Source organism: Acomys russatus, chromosome 6, assembly GCF_903995435.1.
Source record: "Acomys russatus chromosome 6, mAcoRus1.1, whole genome shotgun sequence".
In the NCBI taxonomy this organism is placed as follows: Eukaryota; Metazoa; Chordata; class Mammalia; order Rodentia; family Muridae; genus Acomys; species Acomys russatus.
The window spans coordinates 64,298,423-64,320,363 of record NC_067142.1 but is presented as its reverse complement, the minus strand read 5'-3'; the positions used below and the strand labels follow the sequence as shown (position 1 = coordinate 64,320,363).

Below are 21,941 nucleotides of genomic sequence, written 5' to 3'. Positions count from 1 at the left end.
GGCTAAACAAAAGCAGGAGGCTGACGGGGCTGCTGGAGTTTGCAGAGACACGAAGGAGGAGAGAGCTTGGGCTTTGCCTGCCGCCACGGCTGGGGGAGATCTGGCTTCTGCTACAGCCCACCCCCTTTGAGATCACTCTGGCCCGGAGTGGGGGTGGGGGGCAGCGGGGGGTGGGGGGGAAAGTTTGCATTGCAATCCCCCTGCCTACCTCTCCTTTCTCCCGATCAATGCATATTTGCAAAAGGATTAAGCCACAGATTTAAGCGCCGGGAGCCCATTTCTGCGTTGCAAAGGAGATCGGACTGAAAAACCCGAAGGCAGCTCTGATTTCTTTTCGCCAAGTGGGAAGGTGGTTTATTTTTCTTGCTTTTTTGGAGTCAACACCCTTCCCCACCAGCCCTTATCCCCACCCTCACCCCGCAACCCCTTCACGCCCCCCTCCCCCTCCCCATCCTCCCACCATCCTCTAAAGAGGCAAAGAGGTTTTTTTTTTTTTTCCTTTTGGTCTTCTTCTTCTTCTTTTTTTAAAACCCTGGTCCCTGTTTATCCTGAAAAGGATTTGAAGACAGCTTGAAGGATAAAAAGCCTCGGTGCTTCCCAGGCGCCGAGCCGAGGAGCCGAAGAGGAAGAGCCGGGGCTGTTGGAGCCTTCAGAGATGGACGAGCAGCCGAGGCTGATGCATTCCCACGCTGGGGTCGGGATGGCCGGACACCCCGGCCTGTCCCAGCACTTGCAGGATGGGGCCGGAGGGACCGAGGGGGAGGGCGGGAGGAAGCAGGACATCGGGGACATTTTACAGCAAATTATGACCATCACAGACCAGAGTTTGGATGAAGCGCAGGCCAGGTGAGATGGAGGCTTTTCTTTGCCTTTCTTTTCTTTTCTTTTCTTTTTTTCCCTCCCTCTCGCTGGGGGAAACAATGGGAACCGAATCACTACAGCGCTTTCTTTTAAAATGTTGTTTCTTTTCTCATTTTGACAAACAACTCTGTGGCGGAGGAGTAAAATTTAAAGAAGCGTTGTTGTTGAAAGTGTGATCGCCGGTGCCGTGATATGGCTGTGTGGAGTAGATATTGTGCGTGTGTGTCTGTTAGAGGTATTTGTATGAATGCACACAAACACGCAGCCACGCCGAAAATACTGCCAACTAATCCGAAAGCGGCCCTCGGCACTTTTTTACAGCTTTAAAAAAGTGTATGAAGGGAGCAGAATTGTCAAGTTCTGAGCGGCATTCCATGCCTAGTGCAGTTGAGAGGACTTCGGAACATGACAAAATAAAAAATGTCCCAAGAACACTTTTATTTGCAGATTCCACTGACTCCTTAGCTAATTCATCAAGTTTGATTTTCCTTCTTCACTTACCCCTCCATAATAATAATATTTTTTATTATTTGTTCTTTTCTCTTTTCTCACTCTCCGCCCCAAACAAACAAACAAACAACAAACAAAAAGCAGGGTAGTTCTGTGTTAGTAGGTGTTAGAGAGTAAGAAAATACCTTGCAGTCACTTCGTTGTGTTTTTAGAAAAAGAAAATGGAAAGAAAGGAAAGATAATTTTGCTTTGAGGGCAGTTTGTTAGTTTTAAGAGACTCCGATTTTTAGTTTAACCTTATTGTCTCTTAATTTGAGTTGGTGTTCTCACCTTCCCAGGACAGAGACAGCGCTGTGTGGTCCTTTATACAAAGATGGGTACAAATATCAAGCATATTCCCTGCCCCATGCCTCTTCCAGGATCTCTAAGAGTACAACTAAATTAAAATGGAAGAATAAAGATTTTTATGTTTTTCATTAGGACAGGATATGAAAGATCATAATTATGAAACTGGGGTTCCTTAGCCGACCCACCACCAGGTATACATAGTTCTTGACTCTAGGATTTTTTACAGCAAATCCTCTTTCGAAATGAAAACATAGGTTAAGTGGCAAAACCACTAACAACAGCCTGCCCAAGGCCCAACTCAGATAGGAAGGATTAAAAAAAAAAAAAAAAAAAACAAAACCCAATGGCCACATATGTCCACATAGTCAGCTTTGTTAAATCGCCAAACACTTCTCTATTTTGCTTTGGAATTATTTTAAATATATTACAAAATGACTAGACCTTATGTGACTTAATTATGGATAACACATAATATGGATTTTGGGTAAGAGAAACAGAGCCTTGAGAAAATAAGAGGAAGCAGCCAAAAGCACGCATGTTATGGATTACACTCATTTTCGCTGCTAACACATGGAACATGTAAACTTAAAAGTGCTAAGGCTTAGGTCACCTAAAAACTTGGAAATGTTAAAAGAGTCTCCCCCCAAAAAATATTTTTATAGTTTTAATGGTGTGGGGGGATTTTTGAAAAATTACTTGGTGCTCTTTTTGAATATTATTATCTGAAGAAAAGCTAATGGGTATGGGCAAACAAGAGGCTCCCCACTGGCAAGTCTCTCTTGAATTGGAACAGATTTCTCCATAATATTGTTCCAGAAAAATACACTCAGACAGCACTGATAAACTGGTCTGATCACAAGTTCCTGAAGTGGAAGAGGCCTGTGAGCCTGCATCCTCGCTACTTTTCTGGCTCTCTCTTTTTGTGAAACTGGGGACAAACACTTCTCAGCGGGTATCCCCTTTAATGGCCTAGATGCTGAGAAAGCTCAGATGCAGTTTGGGGATGGGGAAGAATCCAGTTGTCTCTCTAACCCCATTTGTGTAGTGTGGGGAAGCAAAGCTTCCAGACAGATCTGCCAGATCTTTGCATTTGGGCCTGTGGAAAAGGGGGCAAAAACGATGAGTGGGAAGTATTTTTAAAGATGCAGAGAAGATCCTAAATACATTGAAATGTTTTCAGTCTGTTTTTTAAACCCTTCTGAGAATTAAATTGTTAACCTCTTTTTTTTTTTGAACCAATGTAACTACTTAGACTATTAAGTTCTTTTTCCTTCTTCCTAGTTACACATTTGTAGTACATATTTGTTACTTCAGAAAGTAAGCTATAACTATTTTAGATGATGTGTATGTGTGCATTTTGAATTTTGAATTTATTATTCCCCTGCTACACAGTATAGAGTATGTTTGTAATCCCTGTTCCTCTGGAGGATGTCTTTTTTTTTTTTTTTTTTTAAACTTTAAAACTGACTAAAAAAGAATTGAATGGGTTTTGAGTGCCAGGGTTTTCTGCTTATCTTTAAACATACATTTAGTTAGTAAACAGAATTCCCTTAGCTAGTAGCTGATAAGATCAGTATTTTGTTTCCAAAACAATATCATTCTGCTGAGTGAGTCCATAATAAACTAGAAGGAAGGGCATTGTTCTGTTCCTCAAGTGCATTCCGAGTACTAACATGCACAACTACAGGAACCAGGTAAATCACTAATCTAAAAGGCAAAATTGTATTTATTTTTTCCCCAGTGGGTGCAAGGTCCTAATTGTAAATAATTGAATTTCAACACCTGCAAATAAGCCGTGCGCGCACAAGAGCCATAATGTGAACACAGAGAAATGAATTTATTCCCCATCTGGGTATGTTTGCCCCCTGGCAACACATTTCCATACTCTTTAACTTGGGGACTGAAATTTTATAAATTGACAGTTCTACTCACAAGACCTTTCAAGCATCTTATGTTTATGAGAATACAGGGGCATCTGCAGAATGAATTCGAACACACATGGATGAATTAAATTTGAAAACACACACACACACACACGCGCGCGCGCGCGCGCACACACACACACATGCAGAGGCATAGCTCCTAGGCTGTGGCCCTTGCAGAGATTATACAGAAGTGTTAACCTATGCATTTGGCCTTGCTGCTTTCATTGTCTTCCATGGGTTTCTTGGTTGAAGAAGTCCACTTTGGTTTAACTACTTACCAAGGGGGGAAAGGGCAGAAAGAAAGGAAAAAAGACAGAAAGAAAGAAAAAAAAAAAAGAAAGCAGGGAAATGCTTTTCCTAATGGGCATAATTTAGGTTATTTCTGCTCTGTAGTTAAGTCCCTCCTCCCATAGCTTCTTTTTCTATGCTGGGACTTTGTATATTAAGTCATAAAAACAATTGAAGCATGCCACAGAGTTAGGCTTAGTGTATAGGTTTTTTTTTTTTTTTTTTTTTTTTGCTAAATATTCAGGTTTCCCCTGTACCTTATCAGATTGATCTTGAGTGTCCACCTAAGCTGTTGTGTTTGTATTTTGTTTTGTTTTGTTTTTTCTTGCAGAAAACATGCTTTAAACTGCCACAGAATGAAGCCCGCCTTGTTTAATGTGTTGTGTGAAATCAAAGAAAAAACAGGTAGGAATGAAAAAATCCAACCTTTGGGTATTTTTTTCTTCTTGGGCGAGTCAAATCACCGAGCCTGCAGCCCTGCTACTCTTCCTGGGACCTTAACATTTTAGAATGCAAGTGCTACCATGAAAGACATTTCTGCTTCTCCAAAGGGAAACAGCTTTGACAGCCGAATTCAAGCAGTATGTTTGATTCAAATCTGGCCTTAACTGTTTTTGAAATTGGGGCTAAGGTGGAGGTTCTGATGGGAAATTTCTAGAATGATATGCCTTTGTGGGGTGGGGGACATGAAAATGGAAGTACATTTCCTGAAGGAATATATTTTGGTCTATACTCACTACTCAGCCGCCCCCATCCCATTCACCCCTGCTATTGGGCAGAGCAGTGAGAGCTAAACTGTTCAGTTTCCCTTCTTTTTGCCACTTTTGTTCTTTGTACTTACACAGAGTAACGAACTGGAGGTTCTCAAAAGAGTGTCTTCGAATACCTTTGTGGAATGTACTTACTATTCAACATTAGGTGAACCTGCTTTTGAAGGGCCTCTGATTTCCCCCCCACCCCCAGCAGGAATAGTGTTTGGAGTTAGGGCACTATATTATCCTGAGATCATTCCCTCTTTTGTTTTTCTACTTTCTAGACCTCATATCATAGACTAACACACTTATAACACATCCCAGGAGGGCATTTAAATTTTAAAGCAACAATTAAAAAATCACAGTCATCAATCAGAGGTGTTTTTAAACAACAGATGCACAGAGAAAGGGCAGTTAGCAACTGTCCTCTTGCTTCTTTTATTTTAGTCCTTAATTTTCCAAAGTGGGTTAAAATCGCTCCCTTGGAAGGAGAAAGAGTCAAGAAAACAATCCGAAGCCAGGGCGCTAAGAGGGACTGAGGGGTGCATGCAGCAAATGTGGAGCGGCTGCTGGCCTCAGACTTTCTCGCCCACTTTAAAGCCAGGCAAAGTACCTGCCATCCTATTATTTATTTATTTTTTACAACAAGGTGTATAACAGTCAATAATTCATATCTAAACCTTATAAGCCAGGGCATGACATGAGTGAAAGTGACACTAGATACGATTGCACGCTCAGTTGATATACATTGATAGTTACACATGGAGAAGAGTGGGAGGGCACGGTGGGGTGGCTTTCCTCCTCTTTTTTTAAGGTCTCTGGATTTCTCTATGTTTTGTGTTTTAAGAATCTTTTCAAGAGAGGTCACCGTTGATTGAATATGTAATTACTCGGGTCTTTCAGATGTCTGTGAAATTAGTAAATAGCTCCTTTGTTGACCGATACTTGTAGAGTATATAGCACTGCAGACAAAGCACCTGAGACAGGCGTCTCAGACCTCTGAGTCATCCAGGTGGCTGTGCCAGGACCTAACCTGATTGCAAAGCTGATAATTGCGTCACTTTAGCGGCGAGAGGCGCCTTTTAAGAGATGTATTGATTGTGCATGCTAATATCAAAGGAGCTTTACCTCGGCTTGTCACATCTTTTAGTCTTTGTTGTTGTTGCTGCTGTTGTTTTCCTTGCTTGCTTTCTTTCTATTAGCTCAGAGTAGGAAGCTATGGGCTTGTGAGCATATGTGTCTGCTGCCTTTGCTTGTTTTTTTTTTTTTTTTTCTTCTTCTTTTCTTTTTCTTTTTTAAGTCTCCAGTGTGAATTATTCACTTTGGACCATGGATTTTGTTACTAATCAAGTTGGAGTTTTTTGCTAATCTAGGTTCATGAAATGTGGAGTCGCAATCAAAAGGAACGGGCAATCAAGGGACTGAAGGAGAGTTCCTTTTTTACAGACACGTCATATTTTTAATGGGAAAGGCACCAGTCAGGTCACTGACTTGGACATCATGGCCCAAGTGTTTAATTCTAGTCTCCTAATTAAAACCTGATAAGGTAGTAGATCAAAGTGGGTGGGTGTGAATAGAGGTCCAATTCAGGTGTGTGGTGAAGACTTTGTTCCTGACTAATATTGTCCACAGTGTGGGGTCGGGAGATGTGGGGGGAGTTGTGGTATTTGTGAAAATAATGTTCTGATGTTTGGAAGATACTGTTTAAAAATTTTTTCAAATGTGAATATGAATATGGTTGCAGTCTTAAAAAATGACCTGCTTTAAAGTTTTGTGTGTTATTGCTATGGAATGTTTTAAAGGATGGTCTATGATTGTTCCCTGTGTGAAGAGTGGGACAAAACGAGGTTCTGTGCAGAGGACACTTGAGTCGGGGAGCGGGCACCCACTTTTATTCTTCCAGTTGAGTGTTGGGAGACTGAGGGAAGGAACAGACGGAGGGGTCAGTGGTAAAGCAGACAGCACTGTGTTCAGAACAAGCTGTTATCTTCAAGCGCCGGGACTTCTGTGTTGAGGATTTGGGCCACCTGCATATCTTCCATGCCTTTGATGCTAAGTGTCTGTAAAGTTGTACAAGTCTCTCGCTGCCATTTTCTGTCTGTCTGTCTGTCTGTCTGTCTGTCTGTCTGTCTGTCTGTCTTTTTCCCTCTCTTCATCCAGACTTCATAAAAAGATGGTTTGAAAGATCAGTTTATACATGTTCCTTCGCTGTTTGGGGACTTTTCTTATTGGGACTGTCAAGGCCCACAGCATGGAATGAGTGTTTCTAAAGGCCACCTGAAGCCTTGTGGAGGCCACCCAAGGTACTCATTGCTGTTGCCCCTGGCTCACCTAGGCAGGGCTCGTGTGTGTGTGTGTGTGTGTGTGTGTGTGTGTGTGTGTGTGTGTGTGTCTGTCTGTCTGTCTGTCTGTCTCTCAGTGTATGTCTGTGTGTTGGTAGGGGGCTTGCTGCTTTTGTTTCTTGAGTTTTGTTAGTGACTAAGTTGGAAAACTGAAGTAAACAGGAAAACTAGCTAAGACGTCTGATCAACCTTTTGGTACTTAGAAAACAAAAACAAAAAACACGTGCATAATACCCCAAGAAGGCAGCACGGCCTGATTATAGTTGATTGATGGGTATTTAAGTCAGAAATTACTTCGGGATTTTGAAAAGTAGACGAACTTGTGTGTTTTGCTTGAGAGTGTGGGGAAGTGTTTATTTTGATACTTTATGCTTTAAAAAAAAAATAAACGCTAGGATAAAAAAATGCCAACAAAACATTCAGGTTGCAAATTGCAGTCAGCCTCTAGCAAATGCTACGCAGAGCTCAGATGTGGCTGTTAGCTACATGTGCAGTCTGGGACCATAGTGTCTTTAAGCACGGACTTTTGAGTTGCTTATAATCAAATGTCCTTTTAAAGAACTGGCACCTGTCCTCTGACATGTTAGCAGAGCTGAGTTTTGCCTGTGTCTTTGTGGGCTGGGAAATGCGTTGATGGGTCAGAAGTGTAAGACACCAAAGCCAAACACATTGACTTTCTGGGGGGAAAAATAGACCCAGAATATTTAATAAGTACTTAAAAGGTTTCTTGGTTTTTAAAAAGGTTTACACTTTTTTTTTGGTCAAAAATCACAGGGGCTTAAAAATTCAGAAAACGTGAAAAATGAGATTTGCTTCCTAAAGAGAGTTACAGACACTTGAGAATGAGCTGTAGTTGCCTGTGAATTTTAATTTTAGAACCTAGTAGCTTTCTCGGGCACTCCTCAACTAAGTTTTCACTGAGTGTGATATGCCCTCCAGTTCAGTCAAATACTTGGAGGAGGTTTTAAAAACTGATTTCCCCCTCTTTAACACTCTTTTGTTCTCTCTCTTTCCCTTTCTGTCTGTGTTCAGTTAACACCCCCGTCATGGCGCTGTAAGATTTGTTTTCAGCTCTGCTACTTATTTCTTTTTTTCCTTCCTTCCCTTCTTATTCTTCCTGCCGCTGCCATCGTGGTTATATGATGGGACACTGGGACACCCTACTTCTTTTCTCTTTCCTTTGAAGAAGTAGAGATTCTTCTCTCTCTCTCTCTCTCTCTCTCTCTCTCTCTCTCTCTCTCTCTCTCTCTCTCTCTGTGTGTGTGTGTGTGTGTGTGTGTGTGTGTGTGTAATGGGGGTTGACTGTGGAAGGAAGCTGTGTGTGACTTCAAAAAACACAAGTGACCTTGCTCCTTGAGCATCCCAGGACTGAAATAGCTGTAGGCAGTCTGAAACAATCTCCCAGCAGGTCCCTTTCAGAGCAGGGTGGGAGTGTTGGAGGAGTTAGGATTCATGGCCTGGCAACTACAGAAGCAGATTAAAAAATACATCTGAGGAGTTGAGAATTTGGTCCTTTGGGGCTAGGTGCCAGGTAGAATGGGCTAAGGAAAGGAAAGAGCAGGGAGCAAGGAGAGTTCACAAGACAGTGTTACCTCCCCACATCTACCTCTCACCCGGTGCCGGGTGTCCCGGTGAGGCACACATGCTGTGACCAGCAGTATGCCTCTGAGAGAGTGTCAGGTGACCTGGAGGCAAGTCTTGTCTCTGTCTCCTGGCATTTCAGTGTCTTTCCATTCCTTGAAAGTGGGTTTCCAGACATCTGAGCTCTTGAGAAGTCGGAAGAGGGTGTAGGGTATGATTTGCTCATAGCCTCTCCAAAGAGATGGAGGGGATTGCATGTTATTTGTTTTCTAACCTGAACTGAACTTGAGAGACAGTTTGAATGGAGACTCAGCAGGAGGCCATGTGCAAGGCGAAGAACAGTGGACTTAGAATTGCAGGGGCTGCAGACAGGTCACAGGCTAGTGTGCTGTTGTGTGCATAGTTCTGGAGAGGCTGAGACCTACAAGGGATTCAAGGACTCAGCTCCCAACTGGGCCGCCACCTTTTGAAGGCTTTGCCTCTGTCTTCTGTTGATACCCATAAATTTCTCTCATTTTTGGCAAAATTACAAAAATACGCCCGAGTAAACAAACCCAAACCGAGATCTATTAGCCATATGTAAACACGAAGGCATAGGAGTGTTTAAAGCAGAGGGCTGGCATCTTTAAAAATCTTTTATTTTAATTATATTTATGTATTTATTTGTTGGGTGTGTGTGTGTGAGATGAGGAGTACCATGACAGATGTGCAGAGGTTAGAAAACAACTTTCAGGAATTGGTCACCTTTCACAGATAATGGGCCTTGGGGAATTGAACTCAGGTGTCAGGCTCAACTGACACTTTCACTGTCCGAGCCATCTTATTGGCCCCTGGTTTCTATTGAGCTCTACTTTATGTGCATCCCCTAGGAAAGCTGAGCCTCAAGTTCTGTTCTGCATATCTTTTAGACACATGCAATGTCTGAACATATATATATTTGTTTGTGTGAGACAAGGTTTCATGTAACACAGGTTTGCCATATAGCCAAAATGAGCCCCCCCCCCTTGAGACAGGGTCTTACTGTGTAGCCCTGAAATGTGTTATGTGTTATATGTACCAAGCTGGCCTTGAACTCACAGAAATGCACTTGCCTCTGCCTGTGCACCCTACATGCTGGGATTAAGGATACAAGCAAACATGCCTTCTTGTTTTATTTTGTTTTTAATCATCCAAAGTCCCCGTTCGTTTCTCTCGCCTTGTCCACCTTGGTTAGGGGACACACTTGCCAGGTTCCATCCTGTCCCTTCATTGAGATGGTGTGGAGGGACCTAGGAACATAACAGTTGGTAAAAGCAAATGCAGAGTTCCTGGGTGTTTTGTATGAGTTTTGCCGGGCTTTCTGTCCGAGACCCTCTCAGTGTGCGCTCTCATCAACCCTTTTAGACTGCAGAGACATATCCCTGATGCCCTGTGATGATGACGGAGGACAGTTACTTCTTTTCCAGGGCCAGAGTGTCTGTGTTTTGCCCTCTTGCCATGTCAGAGACAGCAATTCTTAGCAGTTTTCAAGATGGCTCCCCAGGGGTAAAAGTACAGGTATAAATTGTCATGGAACTGCAAAGCCTGTCCCCTAGGATGACAGAACAAGGTCACTTTTGACTTGCCTAAAGGCCGCTTTCCTCCTCAGTATGAGTGACAACCATGACTCTATTGGGTCAAGGTTCATCCTTTTTGCTATGGCTTATAGCTTTACCTATATCTGTCCCTGAAAGTGTTGTCAATAAGTGGATACTGGGTTGGGCACCTCATCCTTTTCACTAGTTGTATACTTACAGCTAACCAATTTTAAGACCACAGACAAATTTCTTCATTTCAGGAGAAACTGATGGTAGTTGGCAAGTAACTATGTGATTTCTACACCTAGTCTCCTTGCTCTGCTACTTTTTTTTTTTTTTTTTTTTTTTTTTTTTTTGCTGTGTGACCTTATTTAGGTTGCTAAACATCTCTGAGACCAGTTTTTCTTTCTTTTTTTTTTTTTTTAAACAACATGAAGGTCACAGCGATACATATCTGAAAGTGTTGCTATGGTGACTCTCTCTTGAGACCCTGATACCTACCCTTGGGTATATGCCATGCTTTTCCTGAGGACCCTTTCAAGCTTGAGTGCACGTTTAAGGGTCACTGGGAGACTTGACTGAAGCAGTAGATATAAGTGACAGAGCCTGCTGTAAACAACCCTGGCCGGCAGGTTTTATGGTCCCTGGCCCTGTTTTCTTACATGAAAGAGAGAGACCTCCGCCAGATGGTCCCTAAGGGCTGAGCCAATTTCAAGGCTTGAAAGAGAAAAATTGCTGAATTTGAGGTTGGCTTCTTTCATTTCTCCTGCATTTTCTTCAAGTGGGAATTAGCTGTGTTTAGTCAGACAAAGGGCAGGGTACACAATGAAGAGACGAGTCAGGGGTTTTTAACCATATTCTTCCTGGACAACCACTACCTAGCTAGCTAGAATTACCTGTGCTATAGATTACATGTCCACAGCAACACTAACTGGAGACAGTGTGTCCTTGGAGTTCTAACTCTTTCTCTGAGCATGCCCAGACCCCTCCACTCAACCTACAGAGCTTCAAGGTGGGAACTTGGTAAAAAGAAGTCAGAACCACATGACCTTTCCCCAAATTCCCAATATGTTCTGTATTTAGGAGAAATACTATCTTCGTCACAGAGATGAGCTTCTTGAAACGCAGCAGGCTACTGTTTCTTCATGTTATTTTTTTAAACATATGTTTGAAATATATTTTGTAGACCATGAAATTCACCTATTTCCAAAATACAGCTCAGTGGTTTTTAGTATATTCTCAGAGCTGTCTCTAAGCACCACAATCTAATTTTAGAACATTTTGGACCATCCCTGACCCAGTACCCATCACAAGCTGGCCCGCTCCTCTCTCCCATGCTTAGACCCTAACAACCCCCGACCTCATATCCTGCCTCTGTGCACGGTGCCATTCCACAGGAACATAGTCATGTGATGCTTTGGGACTAGGTTCTCCCACTTAACCTGTTTTCGAGGTATGTTCCCGCTTCCACACGCATATGAGAACTCCCCTGCTCTTTCCCCAGCCAAACAATATTTCACGGAAAAGATAGGCCACGCATTTGTTTATCTGTCCATCAAATACTTGGGTTCCTTCCCTCTTTTGGCTGCTGTTGGCTGCTGCTGTGTGTATATGTGTACAGTGTTTGTGCGTGAGTGTACGGCTTCGGTAGCTATAGGAGGGGAAATGGGGGGTCACTTGGTAACTTTACGGCTAGATTTTGAGGACATGCCAAAATGTTTTTCAGCATTCCTGCAATGGATCCAGTGGTTTAAAGTAAACACACAAGAAAAATAATAAATCAACAGTTTGAGGTATGCTTAATGCATAGTTAGAGGAGACGTATTCTCGGGTCCAGTTATGCGTGCTGTAGGTTTTGTGCTTCTCTTATTGGAGTTCTTTTCCAAGTTTAGGGTTCTATTCTGCGCTCTCTCTCATCCATTAAGCTCAGTGAAAAGGTATACTTTGAAAAAGTTTATCTTACACGAAATATAAAAGATGAGGAGTTCTGTGGCAGTCCTTTCAGAGTTAGAAGAGAAGCCATGAGCCTCTAATGCTGGAGGACTGTATGCCACGTCCCTAGGGGAGGAAGGCACTTGGAAAACAACAGCCAGTCCTCAGCAGCAACCTAAGATGGTAGAGCATAGACTTGCAGTCAAACCAACCGGGTCAAATCGCATTAGTTATTTGATTTCACAGGGCATCAATTTCCTCATCGGGAGTGAAAATAATACCTAGGACCCAGGCTTGCTTGACAGACTAAACAAGACAACACCGGGAAGCACGACGTTCAATGCCTGTGCTCAGTTAATTGCAGCTGCTATTATTTTCCAGAATCCTTGTCCCTGGGTGCTGACCACCTCTCTCCATTATTATAGTCCCAATCCCCTATGTGATGCTTTGTCATCTCAGCCAGGACTTCTGGGGCTGTCTCAGTACTTGACACCGTTGGTGTGTGAGTGGTGTGGTGTGCTTGTGTACCTGGGACTTGCACACTCTGCCCTCTGTCCTAGAGTTCTGGAACAGAACAGCGTGTGTGTGTGTGTATATATATAATTTTAAATTTAAAGCATCTGAATTTGCTAGTTGCTCCATTAAAAGGACAAACAAACAATGAAAAAAAAAAAAAAAACAAGTAAAAGGAACTTGCAGGTAAAGTAAACTTTAGGATTTCATCTTATTTAACCTAAGTGTGCCTAAAGTACTTCAGATTGTCCTAAATGTTAAGAAGATATTTGGGGGGCTCTGCTTTGTAGTACAGCTAAGACATGGAGGGTATATGTTCCATGTGGAGTGTGTCTTAATTCACCAGGTTGCATTTCTTTGGCTTGGTGCCTGCATGTTACTGCCGTATTAGTTGGGCAGCCCGGCCACTGAATGGCTATCCTGAGGGAATATTTTTTTCCCTGTTTTGGCAAGTTTCTTAACACTCTGAGGAGGACACGTGTGGCTATTATTGCCTTCTCAAGCTGGATCTGGTTGGTCTGTAGCTGTTGAAACTGATGCCTGCTTGCTGGTAACATACGGGAAGGCTTGGGACAGGGTACTTGGATCCTGCATGCATCTGAGGATGCCACAGTGAGCTAGGATGAAGCCAGCCCCCCATTTCACCTTCTCTCTCTCTCTCTAAATCACTTCTCTCCACAACTCCTCATCTGTGCTTCTCTCCCCATAACAAAAATCTCAGAGGTTCCCTAAAATAACTGAGTGGGCCGAACAGCCATCTTGCTATCTTTAGCTCCAACGGAGTGGGAACGAGGCGGAGGACTCCATGGTGGATATAGCCGCTAGACGAGACTGCTAGACTACACTCGAAGCCTGCTGCACGCTGCCTCCATATTACTGTGTCATTTTGAGAATACCAATCTACCTCCTGTTCTCGGCTTTCCTGGTCTGAAGGGTACAGAGAGCCACCAGTCTCACAATACATTCTACAGGCAGTGAGTCCCACCATAACCCTCTCCCAAGCTTAGGCACACAGACTGGGAGGCAGGCTGAGCATTTATGAGCAAACTCGCTCTCGCGATGGCAGTCTTAATTTAGCCTGGGAATCCCTGTATCTTTGCTAGTCGGTCACGTAAAACTGGTTATGGTGGTGTTACAGCTACTTCCATCAATCAAGTTGAATTGGATAAGACAAACTGAGAAGGGGGAAAAAAAGTGGTGGAATTTGAAAAATGTTTATGGTGGAAGTATTCAGCTGGGGGCCAGTGCTCTGTAATCTACCTTGTTGGCTTGGCAACTACAGCAAATACTGTTTCATGCATACTATGTATTTGTAACTATGGGATCCCAGAATAAAAAAACCCATGGAATATATGAGGAAGGATGGTCTACCTTTCTGTGTTCATGAAGTCAAAGCCCAGGATTGGAAGGTTTCCACCATGGATCTGGAGTGTGACTTGGTGGTCTTTTGCCGTCCCACCTACCTGTCAGTGAAACTTCTGGAAACTTTATTAAAGTGAGGTTTTAAAGTCTATTATTATTATTATTATTATTATTATTATTATTGTTATTGTTATTGTTAATAGTATATATATTTTTAGAAAGATGCTTGCCTTTGCCTGCAGAAGTGCGGACAGCCAGGGAAAAAGAAAAGTTGACATTTTTGTCTTGCTTCCAGACTAGTTGTATCTGCCAGTGGCTCAAAGGAATATATTTACCCCATGGTCGAGGCTAAACCAGCAAATGAGTAGCAGAGTTTTTTTTTGGGTATTTTTGGTTTTTTCCCTGAAGGTTTTGGGTGATTTGAGATCTTAAGCGTTGCCACTGTCATGAGATTTCTAACTATTACCATTGTTAATAGGCCTCAAACTTAGCGTTTATTTTTTTGTGCCTAATAAAGAAAGCCTCCTTGAGAGGGTGCAGAGATGAGCCCAGCCAGCATCCTTCTGAAAGGCATGTGTGGTTAGCTCTGAGAGTGCAAGAAGAGCCTGGAGAGCACCCTTCCCAGCCCCCAAGCCTACATTTACATGGTTAAAAACCAAGAGCTGGCACCTGGGCTCAGCTTGCCTCTGCTAGGTTGTCTGTAATCATCTCCAAGCCCTTAGAGGGAAAGCCCTGGGTGGGTGGCGATATAGTCTCAGTCTCCATAGGAGTGAGAAGTCTAAGTGTGGTGTGAGGAACTAAACCCTCTGAGGGAGATAAGAAGGGGGAAGAGGAGGAGAGAGAGAGAAAGATAGTCACAAGAGTTGAGGATATGTTTTGCCTAACTCAGATGGAAATGAGAAGTCAGGGGCGTTAGAGAAAGTTGAGGGGTGCTAAAGGAGTTTGGTGATAAGAGGGCAGGTCCTTCTAAAAACATGATCTTATGTGGGGATCTGGCTTCTCAGAGGTACAGGATGTCTTCTGTACTGTGTGTCTTTCTGGGGTAGGCCCATAGTCATCTCAGATTCATGGACTTGGCCTGCTACAGCCCTGTAGCAGATGGGGATGCCCAGGGAGGCTGGTTGGTGGAGATTCAGGGTCACTCGTGGAGTCCTGTCTTGAGTACCCAGTGCAGGTCTGCAAGGCTTGGGATGGCTGGAGAAGAGCCTTGCTCCCCTCCTTTGCCAGGCTGGGGAAGATTAGCCAGGAGCACTGAAGACCAGGGCTTTCTTTCATCCATCCAGGCCGACCTCAAGGGTAACAGGAGAGACTGGCCTCCCCAAAAGTTGGTTTCGGGAGTCTGGCTTCCTTTACTTTCAATGTGGGGTCTCAGAGTCCTTACTCAGGGTTGTCCCTGCCCTTGTGTTTCCTGCAGCACGGCTGCTTTCTCAATTGCACGGTGCACGCCTAAAGGTTTTGCATCCGGAAGTGAGATTCAGAAGCAGGTGGGCTGGGTTCTGCCGGATTGCATGTCAGTTTGCAGCTTCTCTCTCTTAAATTGGCTCTGTTTCAGCTCTGATCAATGACTAGCCCGGTTGTTGTCTATCGAATTGGGTTAAGTTATAGAACATGAAGTTTAGTGTGAAAACCCTCCCATCTTGCCTTCTTTATCTCTCTGCTATTATGAGGAGTGCAGCACCTTCCCCTGGGGAAAATTTTAACCTGAAGAACTTTGATGTGCTTTAAACAGCTTTGACATTTGTTTTTGTTAAGCTTGGTGTGATTTTTTTTTTTTTCTTTTTTTGAACACTTGGAGAAGATTGCAGGCCTTCTATCCTACCTAGTTTCTTACGTGGCCGCTCGCCTTGTATTTGAGACTTCTGCAAAGGGGCCTCCAGCCGCCTGATTTTTGCCAGTTTTTAGAAACCAGACAACTCATTTGGGGCACTGTGCACACAGTTGCATCCCCTCCCCCCTCCTAGCCTGCTGGAGCCAGGGCAGGAAGGGGCTGTCATCAGGCTCCTGCCGAAAAGTCCCGTGACTTTATTTTTCTTCTTCAAAAGTTATACTTGGAAAGATGCGCTTGGTGTGTGTGAGGTTGCTGTTCTTCGATGGATCTGTGTGCTTTTCTGTTACTGCCCTTCTACAGCATGGTGAGGTGACCCCCTCCCCGAAACTCAGCATTGCGTCCATGTGGGGCAGCAGAAGCCAGCAGGGTTGGATTGCCTTATAACTAGGAATCTGTCTTTGATTTAATTCTCTCCACTAGTCGTCAAGAGCCTAGTGTCTGACCAGCCTAGTGCCAGGCCCGTTATTTGTTCCATAGGCTCTTTCTCTTTCTCATGCCCCTGGATTAGAGGATGGAAGAGTTCATGTGTTATGTGGACTGGTACAGGTGTCGCTGAAAGAGAAGGGTGCCAACAGTAACAGTTGTCTAGTGACAAGGAAAGAAAAGGAGTAGGCTGTTGCTTACTCCTTCCTTCCTTCTCTCTCTCTGGGTGTCTGTGTCACTGCCTGGGATGTTCTGGTAGCTTCTTAGTTGGTTTTCATCAGTACAAAGGAAATCTCCTCTGTGGCTCTGGTTCGGCAAAGTATGCGGATGCTAGTTGACACGCTAAGATCCCCTCATCATTTACCTCTTCACCTGTAATTCTACCTCAGGAAGACTGCTCTCCTTGAGTGGAGGCCGCACAAGCTTTCCGTGTTTATAAGTGAGCTTCACCAATGATCTATAGACCTCTGTTTGGAAACTACAGGTTGACTTAAGAAAACGTTAAACTCTCCCCTGGCTGGGTTGATGTTTTCAGTTTGGAGGTATTTATGTTTTATATTTCTGCGTGGCTTGGCATGGCCGAAGAATCTATATTCTCTTTCCACCTACTTTACTGCTTTAGTCATGGACACATTATTTATGTTGCTTGCCTGATGTATGGGTGGGTCACTGTAAAAGAGGAGACACGAGGCTATGTCAGGCACAACCCTTACATTCAAGGAGCTCCTAGCACCATGGGGTGCTTGAGTCATGGTCACAGTCACTGTCCCGTGGGCAGCTGACTCAAGCCTGTGGATATGAGTGGAGTGTGTTCCTTAGAACCAGGAATGTGCCAATAAAAGTCTTTAGAACGGAAGCTCACGGCCACCCTGGCTGCCCCATGGAGAAAGAAACATGCTGGCTTTGAAGCAAATGGTTCTAATTTTATGCTTAGGCAGTCTGAGAAATTACTATGTTTGAGGCCTTGCCTGTTGTTCGAGTAACCTCCTTCATTTCCTTTTCGCCTTTCCCGTTCATACGTTCTTGTTCTCTTCCTCCCCTGGGTCCTCCCCTCCCCCCTTTCAAATTGCTATTTGCCAAACTTGTGACCTGAGACCACTTGGCATTTCCCCGAGATAGCTGGAATTTACCACCCTCCAAATAGGTATTCGGTGACATTTGCTCACCTGGGCAGCTTAAGCTACATGGCCTCCATCTGCCAGAGAGGAAGCTGAAATTTGCCTCTGTGCTTCGGGGTTCCTACTAGCAGGGAGACAAACAATGATGCACCCTAGAAGGTGAAATTAATTTTTATCATGGTGCACACACACACACACACACACACACACACACACACACACACACACATTATGTATATACTCATATGCACATTTATTATGTGTTTAATAAATGCATGTAGACAATTGGTGCATTATCTGTCATTCTCTAGTCATTATTTTAACAAATTAAATTTTCATGGTTAGCTTCCTCTTTCACATCCATCCCCTCCCCTCCACAGCTCTCGTGTTTCTTCCTCTTCTTCCGTGCTGGGAGAAGACATTGAATTCACTTAACGCTCCTTGAGGCCTCCTGCTTTAGACCACCTGTCTCCTTAAGGTTTATGGTACTTGGGGTGATGGCTTTTCCACTGTGGCCTGCCCAGCCCTTCTGCTGGTAAGGAAATAGCTGCCTGTCTCTTTGCATCAAACTGCTCTGGGAGCCTGTTCAGTGCAGTTACCGGGACAGACTAGCCCTGGAGGCTTCTCTAGCCCTGGGAACAAACAGGCAAACTCGCAGTCTGTCTGTCCGTCTGTGAAGCAATGAAGAAAAGTGGGCTGTGTAGACCGAGAAGCTGTTGCGTTGTGCTGATGTCCTCTAAGTGATTTTAGAGGATGTGGGAGTGCAGGTGGGGGGGGGGAGGGGCTGACAGGATAGGGATGGTTCATCTCTGAGCAGAGTGCCCCCTTTCCAGTGGAGCTGAGTGGAACTGAGACTTCTGTCCACACCTCAGAACAGTGACTGGGAATACCAAAGCCCTTGCCTTAAACGGAGGAGCTACTGCTATTACTCCAGTGCTCAGAGACAGGGGAGTGAGACTCACAGTTTAAGGAGAGTCCCTCAATGCACTGTGCCTGAGTTTTACCCCGCATAAATTGTTCTCCAAAAGCATTCGTCCTCACGAAGTGACTCTTCAGTAGTGATTCTTCTGGGAGACTCAAGCATCTGAGTCAGTTGCCTAAAAAGCAGATGCTTTTTCTGCACTCCTTTCTGGTCCTGTTTCTTGCCTGTAAAAATTGAGCTGCCCCAGGACTGCCCTTGCAACAAAACATAAATAAAAAGAGGGTTAAAGTAAAAGTTTTAAAAAGTAAGTTCAAATTCTTCACTGGGCCCATTGCTGATTCTCATTAGGAAGTGGCCTGTTTCCTTCCAGGCAATGAGCGTGACTTTTTTACAAGTGGTCTCCAGCTTGATCATCCTAGATGTGTGTACTTCCTTCCAGCTCCTTCTCAGAAACCTACCGTTTGGACAGAAACGCATCATCAGGATGGGCACGAGGCCCTTATTCCTGCAAACACTTCCTGGCCTTGCCTTCATCCTCTCTCAGCCTCCCCTGGAGCCTGATGTATGGGGGGGAGGGGAGGACCTTCAGTGATTCTACATGATGCAGAAGGAGGCCTCATTGGTGCCATGAAATGAACAAACAGTCCCCCGTGACAAGTGTGTGTGTGTGTTATGTGTGTGTGTGTTTGTCATTTTTGAAGATGGAAAATCTGCTTCCCAAGAAGTCCAGAGCAGCCTGCTATATACCCTTGTGGGGGTGGGGGAGGGGCAGATTTTTAGAGGGGACCAACGTAGTGTCATCTCTCCCTTCTCAAGTGTTAGAAGGTAAGAGACTAGAGACAACAATAATAAATCAAGACATCTGTGTGTAACTTTATTGTTTAGAAGACAGTGCCACACCCAGAAGACCTTCAGAAAGGACATTTTTACAAGAGAAGAAATAACTTCACCTTTAATCATACTCCCTAAGCCTAATGCCCACGTTCCACTTGGGGTTTCCTTGTACTTACGCTGCCTCCCTGTCATTTTTCCGTGATTATATGCTCAGGGGTGAGATTCTCTTCCATCTTTGAGCAGAAACGCGTCTTGTTTACTTATTGTTCACCTGACATCAACCAGGGATTCAAGCAGCGAAGTAAACTGTGCACGTGGTACAAGGGCCTTTACTAAATGAAAGTGAAAAGGGTTTTATTTTTATTTTTTATTTTTTAAAGCAAGGTATAGTTAGCAGGCAGCACTGCGTGCCCGCAGCCCCCTCTACTCACCAACTTTCCAGCCTGGCTCGTAGGATCAACTTAGCACCTTATTCACATCAGATTCTAGAGATATTGGCCATTGTTTTGATTTAGCCCTTCTTAACAACAAAAGCAGAAAAGGAAAAAAAAAAAAAAGCAAGATTCAGTTCAACTTTTAAAAAAAGAATTGAAGATGAATAAGCTATACAGGGAAAGCAGATATTTTTCCCCCTTGTCCAAAATTTCTTCCCTGCAGTATAGCAGAGAAGACGCCAGAAGTGATACAGTAGGCATTATTCTTGAGGCTATAATAAATACGTGATTATATTTTACTGAAACCCTTAATATAGACTTCCATTATAATTATTGGTTTATGATCCATTTTTCTCATTAAACTGTGGATTTCTTGAAAATACTTGTACAGATTTTAATGTCCACACAGCAACAGATACTCAAGATTCTTGTCCCAGCTACCTTTAAGAAACTTATGATCTGCTAAATACAAACACAGGGACAGACCTGTGGGTCTGCAAGTGCCGTACAGAGGTGTAAACATTTTGGCTTATGTAAACTGCTTAAAATACTTGCTTAATACAGCTTGCTGTAGTTTGGGCGTTGATCCTGTTAGTCAGGAGAGGTGGGGAACAAACCACCAGAATGGAGTTACCTCTAAGAGAACAGGCTACTATCCTAGATTTGCCCTTTCACATCTATTCTGTTACAGGATGATGCTCTCATCCCCAGGTTACAGGGTGAGAGTGGGAGCATAGTGTGTTTCAGTCTCCTGTTAACCTAGCGCATTTGGTTGGTTCTAGGCATTCTGAGTAGCCAGAGTTGTGGTTGGAAACTACCTCCAACACACACACACACACACACACACACACACACACACACGTGTCACCACCAGCACCAGCACCACCAGCGCCACCACCACCACATTCGTACACATAAATTCCAAGACCAGGGGGGGTGGACTTGAACATAGACACGTAAACCAGAGATTTGGGACGCAAATGGCGACTGCCACACCAGCACTCAAATGCTACGGGGCCGTCAGTTCTGGTTGTTCCTTCAGACATTTCCAACAGAGAGTTTTCACCTTCTTATTTATTTCCCTTTCCCCTCCATTTTGTTTCCTCGCCTTTCCATGTCACTTACTTCTGTGGTAAAAACCTAGCAAATGCACAGTTGGACCCTGTCTTCACCTTGCTCCCCTTTGGGAGCTCTTGATGGTCACTCAGATGAAGCACAGTACGTATCCAACCCACAGCGTACTCTCAAGGCGGGTCCCAAACAGTCCTTGCTGAGATTCTTCATCCTGGAGATGCCAAACTCCTAGCTGGCCAGGCTGTGGTCCTTTTGCTTGAAGTGTGTGCGTGCGTGCATGCGAGCATGCATGCATGCATGCATGTGTGTGTTTAAATCATTCGATTTTATTACATGTGTATAGGTACTTTGGAAGCCAGAGAGAGTATCAAATCTCAGATCTTCTGAAACTGTACATACAAATGGCAGTGAGCCCTCATGTGGGTGCTGGGAATGGAACTTGGGTCCTCCGGAAGCACGGCCAGTGCTCTTAACAATTGATCTGTCTCTACAGGGCCCCAGTGTATGTTTTTGATGCTCAGCAAACATTAATAGATGAGGGAGAGAAAGCCAGAAAAGTCACAGATAGTTTATCTCTATCTACTTCGGATTTAATTATTTTAGACTGAACACCGTAAGAAGTTGATGTTTAGAATCAGTGTTCTCTACCCTAAGGGTGCCAAGCGTATAAACTGCGTGCAGGTACGCAAGAGATGAGCGGAAGCCAGCTGTAGGATGGGAATACGTCTTAGCCTGCTTGGAGCCCTTCAGTGAAGTGCGCACCCAGAGAGGCTTGTGCTTCAATCACCCTGCTATTGAATGGGGCCGGGGTTCATGAATAGCTTCTCTGTTTTCTGAGCTGTGATCTTGGACTTTTGGGATTAGGAAGTGTGAGGGGGTTTCTGTGCAGTAGATGACGGAGTGGGAAGTGTGCACACGGGGACACATGAGAACCGTGTAAAGACAAGTGATAATCAGATTTAGGAAGCTGGCTAGACAGACCCTTTCAGTTGAGAGGCGGAGGTGGGAGGGGAGCTGCTTCTTTAATGAGGGGCTCGAATTTCGGTACCTTCCTTTTTATCCCCGCTCACAAATGGTCTTCTTTCCACTTCTGTAAAACCTTCTATTCCCACTCTATAGATTACACTAACTTTCTGTCTGCTTGTGCTAATGCTGTTTACTTTTCTTCCCCATGCATCAGATTGGAGTGGTAGAAAAGGACTCCTCTGTCTCATAATAATACTTTAAAAAAAAAAAAAAAAAAGAACCTAAGAAATGGAAGAAGGAGTTTATTTATTTAAGGTAAAGCAACACAGAACCTCAGGCTAGGGAAATATTGTAACAGAGTAGGGGGCTCTCATCGGCGCACCTCCCCCACCTCCTCCTCTGTGAAAATGTGTAATTTAAACCTCTCCCTGG

The 21,941-nt window shown here is 44.0% G+C and overlaps 1 protein-coding gene across 4 annotated transcripts in view; it reads left to right on the top strand.

The window, feature by feature from the left end:
- Window positions 1-493: 493 nt before the first annotated feature.
- Window positions 494-21,941, top strand: part of Pbx1 (PBX homeobox 1) — a 308,608-nt gene continuing 287,160 nt past the window's right edge. For 2 of the 4 annotated variants that reach the window (XM_051147799.1, XM_051147797.1), the window contains exons 1-2: window positions 494-846; window positions 4,204-4,277. In XM_051147799.1, coding sequence (XP_051003756.1) covers window positions 656-846; window positions 4,204-4,277 — 265 coding nt within the window. In that variant the 5' untranslated portion in view covers window positions 494-655. The remainder of the gene's footprint in view (window positions 847-4,203; window positions 4,278-21,941) is intronic. The other 2 variants (XM_051147802.1, XM_051147801.1) reach the window with 1 other exon arrangement.